This window comes from Esox lucius, chromosome 8 (assembly GCF_011004845.1).
Source record: "Esox lucius isolate fEsoLuc1 chromosome 8, fEsoLuc1.pri, whole genome shotgun sequence".
NCBI lineage: Eukaryota > Metazoa > Chordata > Actinopteri > Esociformes > Esocidae > Esox > Esox lucius.
Window position 1 is genome coordinate 3,054,495 of NC_047576.1, and position 16,495 is coordinate 3,070,989.

The window sequence follows — 16,495 nt, forward strand, 5'->3', positions numbered from 1 at the left end:
CATTATTCTTACATTTATTGCCCGCTTTGTTACCAACAGCACTTTGGTAAGGGTTCTGTAGATCTATAGAATTAAGTTGTATAATGTAATATGTAATACTACTGACGCTACTGGAAACCATGGCACTCCATGAATGAAGTACAATTGTAATATTCCCCAAAACTACAAACCTGCAGGTTTCCCCACAGATATGTGTGTACATATTCAATGTTTACAAGTACAATTACCAGCACAGCTGTCAAACTGCGATGAACAATGTGTGCCACATGGTACGATTTTACAGAGACATAGGGGTCCTTGGGGTCCTTGGGGTCCTTGGAGGCCCTGAGACCATTTAATGGCCTTATTTAATGGCCTTATTTAATGGCCTTATTTAATGGCCTTATTTTGGCTGTAACGTACTTTGTCATATTGTACGTATGGCTGATTTCATGGACAGACCGAAAATAGACCAAGGAGATCTGCCATTTACGGCAAAAGTAAAACCGAGTCAATCACAGTCGGTTTAAAGTTGATCTGAGCCTGGTCGTTGTTTGCTAAATGCGTTTAGAAGGGTAAAAACCTTTCTTACGGCCCAACGAGTGAGCAGAGATTAGACCGTGTGAGGATCTGTCGTTGTGTCAGTCACAGAGAGTTCAGATGGGGCAACTGGTCTCCACCAGCTTGAATATCCCCTCTGAGCCCTGCACAGAGGACCCAGCCGCTGCCTGGCGCATTTACCACCTCCACCTAATGCGTTAGACCATCAGCCCTGTGAATTCACTTCTCAATAACTGTAACTCTGCAGAGATACGAAATTGCCCACGGTAAGGAAAGTAGTGGTTCAAGCTTCTGTGAAAGACCCTGGGATAAAAGGGCTGTGACGGATGATGGGTCACTTAGGCCATGACACGTCTGTCAGCTGATGACAGAAAGGTCAGCAGTGAGCGCCCGTAGCTTGTAGAGAACACCCTGACCCAGATAGACCTCTCTAAGTCTGCCTCAGAGTGGAATGGACCGGTAACCCCCTCCCCTCCCCAACCCACTCACACCCCTGCCCTCCCCCATTTGTCTGCCTCTCCCAAATAAAGCTCCCTACTTCATTTAGCCTCAGTGGGTGTTAGTCACCGGAATCTCAATACAAAGCTGTTGATTTAACTCTCCATGGTTCAGCTGACCCCCAAGCTTGGTGGCGTTGTCCAAGAAATATTTTCCAACTTGTGCCCTTAACTCTGCATGAAAAGAAACCCGCCCATTGGCGTAGCCAGGGGTTACGGAGGGGGTGGTTTAAATCTGATGAGAACCCCACTCCGGGTCCCAAAGCCCCCTCCATCCCACTTTAGCGGTCCCTTTTTCCTTTCACAGCCACTTGACCTTGCCCCATGCTCTAGTCAATTCTCTGGATCTTATCGCCATTGACAACAGCCTTGTTTATATCAGGCTCGTCCCTTGTCTAGTCTTTGTTTACTCTAGTCTTTGTTTACTCTAGTCTTTGTTTACTCTAGTCTTTGTTTACTTGCATGCACAGATTGACGTCAAAATGCAGGACAACCCTTCCGCCCTGGGGACCAAAATAAAAGGATGAAGTTTCAGTGGTAAAACGATGAAACCCATAGACCTGTTTTATTGACAGTTTCGTTCATTCTCACAGACCCGTTAAATAAATTGTTGCTTGAGTAGCGAAACAACAGCAAAAGAGGGTTGACCCCAATCTGACCCTTATGGGATATTGCAGTGACTCTGAATGTCAGATGGCGTGACAGAGACGATGTGACATGTCTGTTTGATATTTCAGAGAAAGTGAGAGACAGCCGCAAAGAGTCTGAGTGGTTTTTTACTAAAATAGATGCATGTCTGTTTGATTCATATCTCTATCGTTATTCATGTTGCGTTTCCTCTTCTACTATCTTTTATATCGCGTAAAAAAATTACTGTTTGGAGGATACCCAGAATCAGGAGGGGAAAAATCTTCCAACCAGGATTTTGGAAAAAATTTATTAAATTCTGTTTAAAAAAATGCAAACTATGGGCTAAACCAGTGCAAACATATAGATTCAGACATCCCACTGAAAATCAAGATGATGTTTTCCCTTTTGGTGATGATAAAATGATACAAACGGCACAGAGCAGCCTCCACTGATATAACCCAGGCTGAGTGTGCTGTATTAACATCTGTTGGAATCCCGGGCCACTTCTCTAGGGAAAGGAAACACCCCCCAACGGGACAGAGATGGAATTACGTATCCAGTGGCCGGCACAAAACAACGCTCCCGTTACACAGAGGCTCAGACACGGTCAGACGGAGTGGTCAGATTCTGGTCCCACTCGGACACAAAAACGTGAGAACAGTTGTTCTTAATAGCATGTTTGTCCACTGGAGTGAAACTGTTTTTGGCAGTAGCACTGGTCGTTCAATATATTAACATCGATGGATTATTCAATAGATCTATATAGTGGTGGGCAGCTTGCTTATCCCAACAAATATATATGACATGTATGAATCTCTACTGTTGTTGGTTTTATTCAGCATAGACCAAACAAACAGGGGATGTCATAAGGTCTCCCAGGGGACTGTGTCAAAACCTCCCAGTGTTCAGAGTGTATCTCACAACAAGTTCTCATTTGCAGGGCAGTGTGCCGATATGCAGTGGGTGATAATGAACTTCAAAGGTTATATTCAAAGCTGCAAGCCTACATCAAAATATGTTATGGTCCAGTACACCATAAGATAAGAATCACAAGTCTGTCTTGACATTGTGGATTGGGTTCCATCTGCCCTTGCTTTAACGGGACATGGTGTTCTATTTTCCTGGAAAGCGTGTCCATTGAGCAATACGTTTAAGTCAAAACGAACTTGTCTCAACAGCTTACACGCCTTTGTTTTCATTTTCCAGCCTGAGAATATTATGTGCTAATCTCACTTTCAAAGCTGAAGAAAATACATTCCTCGCTGCACTCCGAAGTTATGCAGGCAAAACTCTGCAGTTGCCTTGTAGAGCTGGCGCGTGGCCAACAGGCAACACAATAACACGGCCGTGCGCATGCTATTCCGCTGCACCAGAGGGAGGGAAAATCACTTGAATATTCCTTTGACGCAAATAACACTGAAGGAACACATTTGCACTATTTAGATACGTCCGCTATGCCTCTCCCCGCCCAACATCACCACCAAAAACATTTCAGCTTCACACTTCACAGTGGCTAGGCTAAGATAGATTGAAACATAAAGTCATAGTAGGCTTACAATTATTTAATATTTGAATAAAGAAGTTATCGTTGCTTAAATCTTTTACAGAAGCTTATATGCTATATGGCACTGGAACGGGCATTCATGACCAAATACGTTTTTGAGACCTGTTTGTTCCCCAATAGAGAAGACGTGTGCCTGGAAAAGAGCAGTTCTTTCAAAATGACCATGTCAAATTCTACAGGATTTCTATCTAGTATGAGTTGTTTAAGCCTGGCACAGATATTTTTACTAAAATCTCTGCTACTAACACCTCTGCCTAAAATCGTTTTACAAAAATCTCTGCTGATGTAGCATATAATGAGACAAAACAAGAGAGATGAGAGAAAATCATCTGACATCATCATTCTCTTTGTATGGTGTGTGTGTGTGTGTGTGTGTGTGTGTGTGGACATTTCAGTGGCATGTGAAAGAGCTCTCAACAAAGAGCATAGCAGTCAGAGGAAGCAGCGGCAGACATATACCAAGAAGAGCAATAAACAAAAAGCCTTGTATGAACCAACGTGTTGACATCTGTCAAGGGAGAAATGACCGCCTTCGGATAACTCTGAGGGTTGACTGGAAAGGATTGGTCCAAAAAGGGGTCTAGAATGTTTTTTTTTTTGCCAGACCCACATGACATCAGTGAAAAGTTCAACACCAGGCACAGGACATCTTAGTACAGCAGCTATAATGGATTGCTTTGGACTGTTGTTACTCTGTTGTTACTCTGATTTGTTACTCTGATTTGACCTTTAGGGACTGGGTTCAACAGCTAACAGCCCCGAGTGTCAACAAGTGTCAACAAGACACTCATATGGTCCACTCCCCCCTCATCCCCCGACTTCACACTGCCTCTCCTGATGAAAAGACAAAAAGACAATACATTTGAAAAATGTATCTGTACTGTGATTTGGTGAGTTGTGTCTTGGTCAGTTGTAGAGACACTGCAAACAATGCAGGGACTTCACAGGCCTAAACTGAATTGACATTTAGGACTTTTGGTTATAAATGCAGATTGTGCAGATTTTGTGTCCTCTAGTAGCACTAACAGATTTCCAAAATGTATTTTGTGTGATAGGTGGAGATAATGTCTGAGTCATTTTAGATGTTAGAGGCTGAGGTCCGTGCATAGGAACACTGTGTTCAGCAAGAGTTTGGACATTTTAATAGGGTGATCATGTGATTGTATTTCCCCTGTAAGAAATCTTAGAAATGATCATATTTCATAGTTTATATTTGGGGATATATCGACAAATACCCAGAGTTTTCTGTGTAAAAGAAGACACATCAATGGAAGTTAGAAAAGTTTAATTTGAACAACAACTCCTGCTGCTGTGTTAGCCAATACAAGCATGCTGACTCGCGTGGAGAACTGGCAAGAAAACTGGCAAATTGTTTTTCTTATCTGATCAAACTTCAGCTTTTGTGCTGTTATAACCAGTACTTTTAGACAAATTAAAAACAAAAAGTTAGGTAGACAGGTGAGCTGGTGGGAGTTGTTGAAAGGGAGACATGCATCAGGTGGGAGTTGTAGTTTTTGAGGAAATTTTTTAAAACTGGCACAGGGGAGGTTAATTCACTCTACAACGTGTAGGTATTTGAACATGTATCATAAGAATATGACAATGCACAGTTTCATGTCAATTTCATTTGTAAACTTTTGCTCAACTTCCGGTGTATAGTTTTGCTATAACATACTGGCTTCCGCCAAACACCCCCAGAAAACGAATCACTTTTTAAAGACACAGTGCTTCTGTCTAAAAGGCAAACAAACACACAAACACAAAAAAGGCCGATACAAACGGTGTTAGGAAGGAATGTCAGGCTCTCCGGCTCAAGACGAAACATTCTGCCACCATGGATGGTGGGATGGTTTTATCTGGACGCTGCATTCCCTGTGTCACAACTCCAAAAACAACAACGACTACGTCTTTGACATGTGCCTTCCGAGGACACAGTGGTGCTCCTCGGCCATTTCCAGAGGCTGCTGTAGTTGCCTGGATGCCAGCCAATGTGGAATATCATGGTTACGTTTTTGAAAGGGATGTAAAACAGGACAAGCAACTTCCTTGTTGCGACCTTGACACCCTGTCCTGGCAATGCCGCACGGGTGTATATGCCTGTGTTCTGGTTGGCCCTCATTCCCTCATGTTTGGGTCAGAGCAGACAGAAGATGAGGGGAGGTAACGTAATAATACATTGCTGCTTTGTTTTGTCACAACAGTATAGCAACACAATGCTACGTAGCATTCCCATAGGTTAGATTGGTGTTCAACCACTATGGGAGGTAATAACATACAAGGGCATTATAATGGATTTCCTTGGGCAGTTACCATGAAAAAGCATCCCATATTGGTGACAGTTCCCCCAGCTACTCCCAGTTGAATGCATATGAAAGTGGATTCCCCGTTTCAAACACTTTACAAATATTAATTTGTGTGAAATTATCACAGTAGCACACTAAATGGAGAAAGGAGGTCCCTTAGAAGTAAGAACATTTGCTCTGACATCACTCTCTCACACTTTCTGAAACTTGCACAAATTCCTTAAGGCCTTTTCCAATTTGTGTTTTCTAGTTTTCCTTGTTACATGCAGACCTGCATGTTGGAGGCAGGAGTGCTAGAGAACCTTCCTGTGTACACAACTGGAATAAACTACCAGAAGATCTGAGATGTGCCCCAAACATATGAAATTTTCAATCCCGGTTAAAAACACTTCTCTTTTCACGTGCCAATGACTGAGCACTTAAACTTAACCACACTGTTTAACCTTATAGCTTCCTATGTTTACATCCGGTTTTTTATCTTTATATGTTTTCTCTTTGTATTTTTTATTATTATGTTTTCATTTGTTTTTATGTTTTCATTTGAGTATTTGTTTTTATGTTATTCTATTTCTATATTTTTTTTCTTTTTCTTTGTAAAGCACATTGAATTGCTTCGATGTATGAATTGCGCTATATAAATGCACTTGCTAACTTGCTGTGAGCAACTAACAACCCCCGGGTGACCTGGTTTCTGATACAGGCTTCTTTCGGGATTCTTTGGAAGAACCCAAGCATAGACCATTTGTAACTATTTGAGATTGTAGAAGCGGCCATGTAGAACCAGCACGCTGGCTTGAAAATGACTCACATACTGATGTATTTTTTGAAACATAATTTTGTCAGGAAGTCGTACTGAGACTGAGATGATCCCTCATGATAAACGTGTGCTAGGCCTGATGCAGCCTTGAAAAAAGTAGTTTGGACCAAAACCTTGGGTGTGATATGTCTGTCTCTGTCTATTCATTATCAGCCAGGAGGTTCCGCTTGCTGCTTGTTTACAATGTCTGGCAGTAAATGAGTGAAATACAAATGATAACTGAATCAATGGCAAGGCAAGGCAATTTTATTTATATAGCACATTTCATACCCAATGGTCATTCAAAGTGCTTTACATAAATATCCATTTGACAGAGGCACAATGCACACACAGACACACACACTGTCAGCCTGCTGCCACATGATTAACCAAGTGTTATAACCATGGAACAAGCACACTCAGCAGACACAACAGAAGAAAAAAAAACAGCACTGTGACGAGACGAAGAATCAGTCCATCCAGAGGAGCCAAAAGAACGTATTCCCACACTGGGAAACGAAGAACGACACGGACTGCTATGCTTTCCCTTCTTCCTCTTTGTTCTTTCAAACACTCAGTGCAGTTCCCCTTTCTGTATGAGGATTAGCTGATGTAACATCACACAACACAGGCGTGTGTGCTGCCACAGTAACGTATCCCAGGCTCTGCTCCTGCTTGCTACAGGTGGAATTTGTCCAGCAGAACACCAGGCACACCAGGCACACCATCATTCCAGCGGGAGAATCCCGACAGCCAGCTGAATGGTTCAAAGCCCTGTTGGTTTGTAATCTGTGTCATAACCTCCAAGTTTAATTTGTCAGGACACACACTGTATAGTAAAGGTATCGCTTAACTGCACGCCAAGCCATTATCTCACCATTAGCTCAAGCCAGAGTCTGCACCTATAGGTTCGGTGAGAGATTCAAACTGTTTGGGGTCATGGTTTGAAACCTTCTGTAGTGAGAGAAGTGTATTGTCACTGATGCACTGCCAAATCAATAACACAACCGTGGCGTTGTTTCATCCAGCGCAGATAGAAGGCATATTAGCCCACAGATGTTCTGTTTCCGGTGAAAGAGATTAAAATGCAGCTAACACATTGCCACCTAAAACAAGGCATTGAACGTTTGGTCATGTAAACCAGCCACAGGTGGTTTCAGTTTTATAAAAGAAAAAAAATGAAAACATGAATCAAACTGTAGCAGGTCAGTGCAATCATTATATACTGTTCTCAATGTATACAAAAGAAACAAACACCTGCCAAAGGTAGATATATAATGTAACTGTACAATGTGAAAATAACCAGCCATTGCCACTTCAGAGGCCAGTAATAATTTTTTCCATGGCCTGCTCAATCTGATTTAGTGTTCTTCAGGTAAACCATGTCGGTTGCACTGAACTGCTATACATTATTTTTCTAAACCAGATCATTTAACCCGAGCCATTCAGCTCGATCAAATAACTATTTATACTACTGATAAAATGTGTTCATATTAACGATAAGAAACCATCAAGCGTGTTGCTATTACCAGTTTGCAGATTTAAAACAATCCAATTTAGCATGTTTCTTTCAAATGCATGTCACAGGTTCTCTTTTTAAAATGCTTTTCCAGCAAGCTCAGTACAATATGCATGTAATATCCTCTTCTTTTGGCACTTTTTGGCATTTCTGAACAAGCAGAATTCAACCTATAGTCAATTCTGACCAATGCAATTGTTCGGGACCTGAATGGAGGCAAATAAAAAATGTTCAAGGTTATTTCCTCTTTGTCCTTTATGTGGCAGATATCACAGTTCCTGAACAGAAAACACAAAATCCAAAAATATATATCAGTTTTTTTATTAGGAAAATAATTACAAAAACATTGGCATGTCTGCTCAGTCAACAATGGCATTTGTATAAAATACATTCAGTTTTAGGCATGTGCCACTAAAGTGCACCACAGCCTAGCTGCAATGCTGACCTGAAGTTACCAGTCTCTTCACCACTTGGAAAGGAGGTACAAATCCTCTTTTCTGGAATGTTCTCAAACACACTTCTTTAAGTGAACTCCCAACTTAAGGTGTTACATAACAGTGAGCAAACGTTTCTGCGTAACGTGGTCAACGTTTATAGACTATTTCGAAAACGTCAAGGCACAAGCATCTGGGTTGAATCAAACGGCTGAACTACGCGGGTCAGCTGTTTCCTCTCTAGCTGATTACAAAGCTAATGATCTGATCCTGTAGCAAATACAAACACACACGTCATCCTCTCATCATCATAGCTGCAAAACTTTATACTGACAATCAGTGCCAGCCTCGGTTTTCTGAGGATATGTTATGCTCAGGTTTGTGCTATCAAACTCGCTTAAGCGTAACACCAGCTTGTCTTTCAAATGTATCCACATGCAAAGAACCGAATGGGTTTTCTCCCACATCCGTTACAGTCGTATTAACATTCAGAACATATTGACCATGTCCGTACAGAGGACAGTTGCGGCTTCTGAATCTCTCATGCAATAATTTCTTCGCTTGACACTAAAGGCCTCTGGTATTCCCTTTTGCATAGAATTACCCGTGTACAGTGGCTAAATATTCAACTGTTCTTCACCAAACCATGACTTCTCGGATAAGTGCTTACTTGGAATCATTTGCTTGACTAAAAGTAGAAACAGTCATGGGAACGTCATGATTCGGTCACCATGATACATAACGTCACATCTAGGCTATGTTACCAGGCAACGGGGGAGGGGTTGGGGAGAACAGATGATAGTTACAGCTGCATCAACACCAAATTAGCAGGTCATTTGTTCATTTGCAGAGGTAAACTGAACATATCACATGGCATTCTTTAAGGCACAGCTATCGTCTGCAACTCCAACTCGCCCCCTTAAAAAAATAAAAAAATAAAGTGATCCTCCTGAAATATTTCCCCAAGCTCGGTAAAACACAAAATACATGTTGCGTGGGAATCATTGATTGGCAGGAGGGGCAGCTCTGTTCCCTCAATCAGAGCACAAATCACTTTGGAGGTCAGAAACCATGAGAAAATATTTCCTCTTGTTATTTCCATGTGCTTTACGGAACATGTCCCTCTTTTTTTTTTTTTTTATAAAAAAAAAAGGACTTCTTCCATGAAAAGGTCCCTTTGCCTCCCATCTCCTTCACCCTGTGTGGTACTCCCAGTCCCGTCCAACTACAGAGGCCACATCTTGGGACTGGGTCGCCGGTTTCGGAGAGTAATCGAGGAGAAGACAAATCTCTTCACTTCGTTTGGTTTAAGTTGGGTCATCGCGTGACACTCAAGCGGGTCTCAGGGCTCAACACGTCATGCAACGGCGTCTTATGTTGAGGGGCTGGGGGTTTGGGTCGACCTGTGTGGCCACAAAAGATACAGACGTTTTAATGAAGCACAATGGGGTCTCCACGTTGCACAGAGGCTTGGGTTCATCAAAAAGAAACCTAGGGTTCATTTTACAGAGTATTACGGGGTGCCAGCTCACCTCACAGTACATCGGAGGGGGGCGGAAGCGGAATTCCTGGACAAAGGCCCTAAAAGGATGCTCCAGGATCCCGCCCAGTTCCTCCTCAGGACGGGGGGACGTGGCATTTTGCTGGGCCTCTTCATCGGTCACCACAGAACAGTAGTCGGGAGGAGCTGTGCGGAGAGAGGAATGGAGGGGGCAGGGGTTAGTCAACCACTTCCCTCACGGGTGGAGATTTTTGACAGACGACCGACACCGCGCTTCGGGGGGCGGGGGGGAACACCGTCAGCCCCCAAAACAGACACTTACGCTCGGGCTGCTCGGGGATGGCCATGCGAAGCCACTCCAGGTTGACGCTGTACTGGCTACTGACGCTCGAGGTGCGGCTGCCGAATGGATGCAGGGGGATGGTGCCCATGACCAGGGGCAGCTCCAGGCACAGCTTGGAGGTCCCGGGGACATCCACGCACACCTGCGGCGAAACACACAGAAGGAAGACGGCTATCAGAACTACAGCCCTGACCACTCGGCAGGTTGTGCGGCAGCAACCGTAGACACCAAGCGAATGGGGGGGGGGGCACGACTGGGAACACAACCATGAATGCGCCCGGGGTGCTTTCGGTTGACCGTCGGTGAACTCACCCTGAGCACATACTCCACTCTGATGATGCGGCACTGAAGGATGGAGGGGCCTACGGGCGGGATCTTCATGGCACGACCGTGCCACGTCTCCCGGCGCTGGGCACCCACGATTTCACCGCTAAGTGTGGCCACCACCGCCCGCTTCTGCTTCATGGTCCCCCGGGCGATAAACGTCTGCGTCTGTGTGATGTAGGCCTTGGGCACCACGGAGCGAGATGTGGCGTTGTCAAACTCGGCAAAGACGGGGATCACCTCGCCTGGAAGACGGAGAACAGTGGCGATGAGGCGAAATGTGGCACATTCAGTTAAGTGTTTGACTAAATGACCTGTTTTTCAGGGTCACAAAGTTAAAGGAGGCGCGCTCGGCTCTTACCTGGGGTGTAACCTTTGCGGTCGATCTTTGCGGTTACAGACACCTGTCCGATGTTTCGGTACCACACGCGGGCCATCTTTTCCTTCGTGCCGGCCTGGGGGGCCAACAATGCTGGGGTGTTAATGTCAATGGGCTCAATGACTGTGAATTCTTTCTTGATCTTCTTGACTGTAGCCCAGGGCCTATGAAGCTTCACTTTCACCCAGTAGCGGATGCTTCCATGCTTGCCTTCGAAAGATGTCACCAGTGTCCTGTGTGGGGGGTGGCACTAATTGGTTAAAATGTAGTGGTTTGGATTCGATTTGGGCCTATTTAAATGTGCCCACATTGTGTAGTTGTATGCAGATTCCTAACCAAAACCTTTATGCACACAGGACGATACTTACTCTTCAGGCAACTGGAAACTGAATGGGAACTCATGTCTACCAGCTGGGAGGAGAGTGAGCTCGCCATTATCTAAAGAGAAATGATAAGAACAAGCATTAATGAGTTGAAGCCCTTTCTTAAACACTCATTGGTCACATAATGGATTCCTTCTTGACATATTAATTTACAAACGAAAATGAATACAGACATCACAGAGATCCATTATCATTGTAATGAAAGAGTAATCTTCTGCGTCTCTATTTTCTCATCCAACACAAGAACACCATCACATGGCCTATACTGTTTGAAAGGGGTGGTTCCTTTATTGTCCCGAGAACATGTTTTTGTCAAACTGGGTGCTCTAGCCTGAATGGATCTTTGCAGCATAACCTTGTTTTCTTGGCGATTTAACTTTCATCTTATACAATTTAGGGCTGCATTAAGGACGTATTTTTTTAATTTTGTTTTCAGGGTGAATCCAAACCTAATCGAATTTGCATAACAATTACTGTCAAAATCATTTGACAGGATCAAGTGCTTTGTTTTAAACGGAACACGGAATCAGAAAAAAACTGTCCCCATTTAGCATTGGCAACACGTAAAGGAATTACTTACAAGTTAGTTAAGTCGTTATAACAAAATGTACACATTAGAGAAAAGCCCCACAAAACCGACCCACTTATGTAGTCACAATAAAAACTAATTTCTCTTTAGCAAAATATAATCGAGTTTGTTTGTACATTTAGTTCAATAACAGATCACTTCGTTGCTTTCATTCACAGAGCGAGTGAATGACTAACCTGCTTGCAGAAGCACTTCTCTCCGGTTGAGATATTCAACTTCATCGCTGTAGTTTTGAGTATAAGCTGTACTGGACCCTGCAGAACGAGACTCGGTCCAATGCACTTTAGCAAAACCTTCGGCGTGCAACTTTAGCGAGTGCACTTTTCCTTCCCTTGCAAGATCCAAAACAACTTTCCCAGAGACAACGTCCCCGCTGCTGAAGACGGGTGAGTCGATTTCTGGAGAGTCGAAGACTATGTAAAACTTTTTCACATTGTCAAAAATCATCTTGAGGCTTGTTAATTCCAAATAAAATACTTCACTTAAAATGCTCTTGCTCCTTGCTCTAGTTGTCAAAGAAGTCTGACAGGAAAAGTTTGGCTCTTGAAATCCTTCTTGCTACACTTGCAAAACAAAACTGTTCGAGTGATCGCAGCTACGGCTCCTTTTTGCAAGACGAGAAAGGGGGCGGGCTCTCCGGTTATGTAAGGCCCAGGCAAAGAGTGTAGCAGACTAATAAACGTCTTCCCTGGGTGTGGAGCACCGAAGCGAACGGGGAAAACAGACCCTGGTGATTGATGGTTACAGGTTCTTAGACGAAAACAGGGCAACTGAGCATGCCCCAAGACTGCCAAAGATCCTCCCATTTGACAAAATAGTTTCACATAACATATCACAAGGTAACTGTTATCACTTTTTACCTGTTTATTACATGTTGTGCATGTGCTATGCTTTAGCTGCGAGAACGGTAACTAATTTAGTATAGCTTACGTTTTTTTTTTTTTTATATAAAAGACTGTCAAGGCTAATGACCTATGATGAAGTTCCTTTTTGTCACATCTAGAAAATGTAATTAAAATATGTTACAAGTGCAAAAACACGAAACGTACACGAAGTACGTTTGCTTGGAATGCAAATGCATCGACCTTAAAGAACTTTGAGTAACATTGCGATTGCAAAATCGAAGCTATAATCTTGTCCCAAAAACCCAAGTTGTTTACTTCTGTGTTTCCTGAAAAGTATTCGGGTGTTATACTGCCTCCCTGTGGCGTGAGCGTGATGCAGGGAACAGCTGCACTTAGTCATGAAATGAAAACTACTGCATATGCTACTGACTGGTACTTTAATTCTGTTACCAAACGCCTCCTAGCGGCTATAAAGGAACTGAAAAAGTGCCAACAGTCACGTAGGCCTTCACGTTCTCTAATCCACCTCAGTGAACTAACCCTAGACTGCCTGTAAATGCCGGTTCATATTAGATGAAAACATCTATACATGCATGCACAGCCACACAATATCAAATAATGAATGGCATGAGGAATCATCATCATATAAGTTAGAACTGTGTCAACAGAGTTCTGGTTCTTTACCATATAAAGGAACAACCACACTGCTTTAATGTTTTGCAGTTTACTTTACCTACCATGATTAAATATGTATTTATTTCATATGTAAAAATCCAAAAGCCACAGACATTTAACAATTACTCTGACTAAAGGCACAAAAAAACAGGGTTTCATTTCAGCAGCTATATTAAGAGTCTGTTTACAAATACAATCTAATAGACTGTTCTTGTCTTAACTGATTTTATTCAGCCAAAGCCTAATCAAAGGCATCACTGTAGCACCTATTATGCATTCACTACTAAAACATTCTCAGGAATAACAAAAACCTGGTCAAAGACATTTGACTGTGAAAAAGGGAAAGACTTGAATTAGTGTGTGAAAGCTAAGGTCTGGTTTAAGATTTGGCCACAAGCTCCCACGTGTTGTTTTTCCTGTTGCCTGAGAGACAGAGGCAGCATTTTTTAAAACCCCCAACCCCTTTTCAGATGAGCAGCTGCCTCTGCCTTCTGAGCTTCTCCACTCGCACTTCTTCCGCTTTAGGTGATGCGTTACCAGACCACTAGTCACAGTTTTCTAATGGTCATAATGAAAGAGTGAAGACCCCAAATAATTACCATGTTCTTATTCTGATCAACCTGATCAGATCTAAAACGATGTTCACAATCATACAAAAATGTAGACATTTATGAGTGTATGATGATCATTCGTTTGGCACAAAATCTGGTATCTATAGTTTTTCAAAATATTACATCCTAGGTTACCACAGCTTTTGATCTCAACTAGCAGAACATCCACACTAGATGGGCTAATTCATCAGTTTATTGAAGTCAACACACATTCTTCTTGGGTGAAATGCCATATTTGTTACTCTCACCTCTGAAATGACTCCAGCTCTGTGTACCTCCCTGATCAAAACCTTCTAGACCAACCAATGGATCCGATGGATTGGGCCAAAGCCAAAACATAAAAAAAGTGTTAGGAAAATGTCAGCTGCTACAGACAACTTTTTGTTTTGGAGTTTCCCCAGAATTTTGTGCATGTGTGGATCATGTGAGGCAAATCTTTATTAGACACACAAAAACACCACTGCTTTCAATTACATGCGTTTTACCAGTGAAACTCTCATTCAGCAACGTTATCTATTAATTTCAATTAACCTTTTTCAATTAATTTCATGTTTTGTGTTGCTTTGAAGTAGCCTACGGTGTTGTTTTGAATGATGAATGCCTACTACAAAGACTTTTCAGAGCAGATCAAAAAAGTAGGATTCACAGTTTCAAAATTCATCATTGGCTTTGATATTTTGATTGGTTAGAGACAATTCATTATCTGATTTGTTATGTTTTGTAAAACGCCCCTCATTGAGGTCCCCCTAACAAATTCAATGGAATCAATCTGAAGTATCTACCAAATAATAGGATAGCAGAGGAATTTACTTGCAATCATCAGGCAAGTCTTTACCTGTCCAAGAGTGAGCTTGGCGAAATCAAAACGCATGATTTTACTATGCAATGACATTTGCTAAGCATATGGTCAAATGAATTCAACGAACCTCAAATGATGCTAAACCATTTAAACAAGTGTATTCTACTGAGAAGTAATACATCAGTTGCCAACAGTCAGTGTGCTTTTCCACGAATACATACCTCGGATGAGATGTTGCCTCTTCCTGAAGTAGGTCATCTTAGACGTGTAGTCGTTGTAAATTGAATTAATGCCCACACTGCGATTCTCAAGCCAATGGGCAGTCGCAATTCCTCTTCCAAGGACCTTCATGGAGTTCACTTTTGTCCCTCTATTCAGCTCCAAAACGACCTTACCGGACACTATCACACCACTGGCATACACTGCATCGTCCGGCCCGTCCAACTCCAGTTTAAAACTTTTGATAGTCTTGAAAGTCATTTTAGCAAAACAATAAGCAAAACAATTTCTACCACAAGAAAATATATACTGTGATCCAAGAAGTCGATCCCAGACGGTTTGTAAATCTCGAATTTTAAAACTCTAAACAATTACCAGAAAACAAAAATCGTTCACACCAAGAGATGAAAAATCTTCCAATGAAGGCAAACCAAACGTACCTTCCAAATTAGGATATGGATTCGAGATGGCTGAACACGCTTACAGTAGTCTTTTGAATTCTTTACTGTTACATTGATATGTAGCCTATATTTTTATAATATGATTCATAGATCAAGTTATTATTTAGATACGCGGGTTTCGAAAAAGAAAAAACACATGAAACACAGCGAAGCTCACAGTTTGAAGAATAAACCGAAACCAACATCTGCGGAGTGTTAGATGATTACATCCGGTTTCCAGGGATACAGTCATTTTTAACACAGCTTCCTTCCCCCTAAAAGCAGTATGTTGGAACTGCGCTCAGGCATTTACTTTACGCTTGCTACGTGACAGGATGCTAAGGTCTACTTCAGTGCCTGAAGCCTTCGGTTCGAGGTGCTTAGCGTTCATATATCAACCTCGATTTGACTTGTAGTCCTTTTATGTCCCAATACCCCGTCCCCATTAGTATACGTGTCATGTTATAGCATGTTTGGTAGCCTAATTGTTATCAGAATTAATTAGTTAAATTGAGTTACGTCTAAGCAATTTTAGTGAATTGTCGTATTTCATTGTCTGAAAGCAAGATCCTACGTCATCAACAAGCCAAGCCAGTTTCGGTTTAGTGTCATTTCACAAGAATGACACATCGAAATAGGCATCAAGTGAGAAACTAAGAAAATGGTTCGAGTAATAGATAAAACATTTCCCCAACAGGTTAGAATAAGTGTATTTTCTCAAATATAGAAATAAAAAAAAAACATTCTGTCACAGTAAAAACATTTCAAGTTACTCTAACAACAACTGAATTTTGCTCTGCCAGGAGTATACAGTACACCCCGTAATGTGCATTTTCCCGTTAAACCTACAGTTTGGTCCTACAAATCTTCACAAGCACCTCCCGTATACCCCCTGTAGATAGGCTAATACTTAATACCTGTGAAAGCCTTTTCAACCCTCTTGAACCTCAGTTATCTTGGTGGCAGCCTGGTATACCATATGGATAAGGGGGTCCTACACAGTCATGACCAACAATGTAAATTCAGGTACCAATACCATCAGCCAAATTTAAGGAAAGTAGAAATCTGAGTGGGCAGAAGCAGGCAGACTTGTCCTACATCATC

General features: G+C 42.3%; 1 protein-coding gene across 2 annotated transcripts; it reads right to left on the reverse strand.

Annotated features, from left to right (window-relative positions):
* Positions 1 to 8,154: 8,154 nt before the first annotated feature.
* On the reverse strand, positions 8,155 to 15,556 carry arrdc2 (arrestin domain containing 2). Of its 2 annotated transcripts, none has more exons than XM_010897526.4 (7): positions 14,954 to 15,556; positions 11,199 to 11,268; positions 10,813 to 11,063; positions 10,440 to 10,696; positions 10,107 to 10,269; positions 9,816 to 9,970; positions 8,155 to 9,686 (listed from the first exon to the last, which is right to left on the reverse strand). In XM_010897526.4, exons 1-7 carry the CDS (start codon positions 15,210 to 15,212, stop codon positions 9,633 to 9,635), a joined length of 1,209 nt encoding a protein of 402 aa, XP_010895828.2. In that variant the 5' UTR covers positions 15,213 to 15,556; the 3' UTR covers positions 8,155 to 9,632. The 2 variants fall into 2 exon arrangements, with proteins under 2 accessions (XP_010895828.2, XP_010895827.2); XM_010897525.4 differs by lacking the exon at positions 14,954 to 15,556 and adding an exon at positions 11,979 to 12,690.
* Between the last annotated feature and the right edge of the window lie 939 nt (positions 15,557 to 16,495).

What these genes read in the sequence shown, in the direction of transcription:
- arrdc2 (XM_010897525.4), bottom strand. Translation starts at nt 12,249, where the DNA reads ATGATTTTTGACAATGTGAAAAAGTTTTACATAGTCTTCGACTCTCCA. An exon ending in AGAAGTGCTTCTGCAAGCAG is followed by an intron (nt 11,269 to 11,978) that starts GTTAGTCATTCA and finishes ATTTCTCTTTAG; the next exon opens with ATAATGGCGAGCTCACTCTC. An exon ending in GAGTGGAGTATGTGCTCAGG is followed by an intron (nt 10,270 to 10,439) that starts GTGAGTTCACCG and finishes GTTTCGCCGCAG; the next exon opens with GTGTGCGTGGATGTCCCCGG.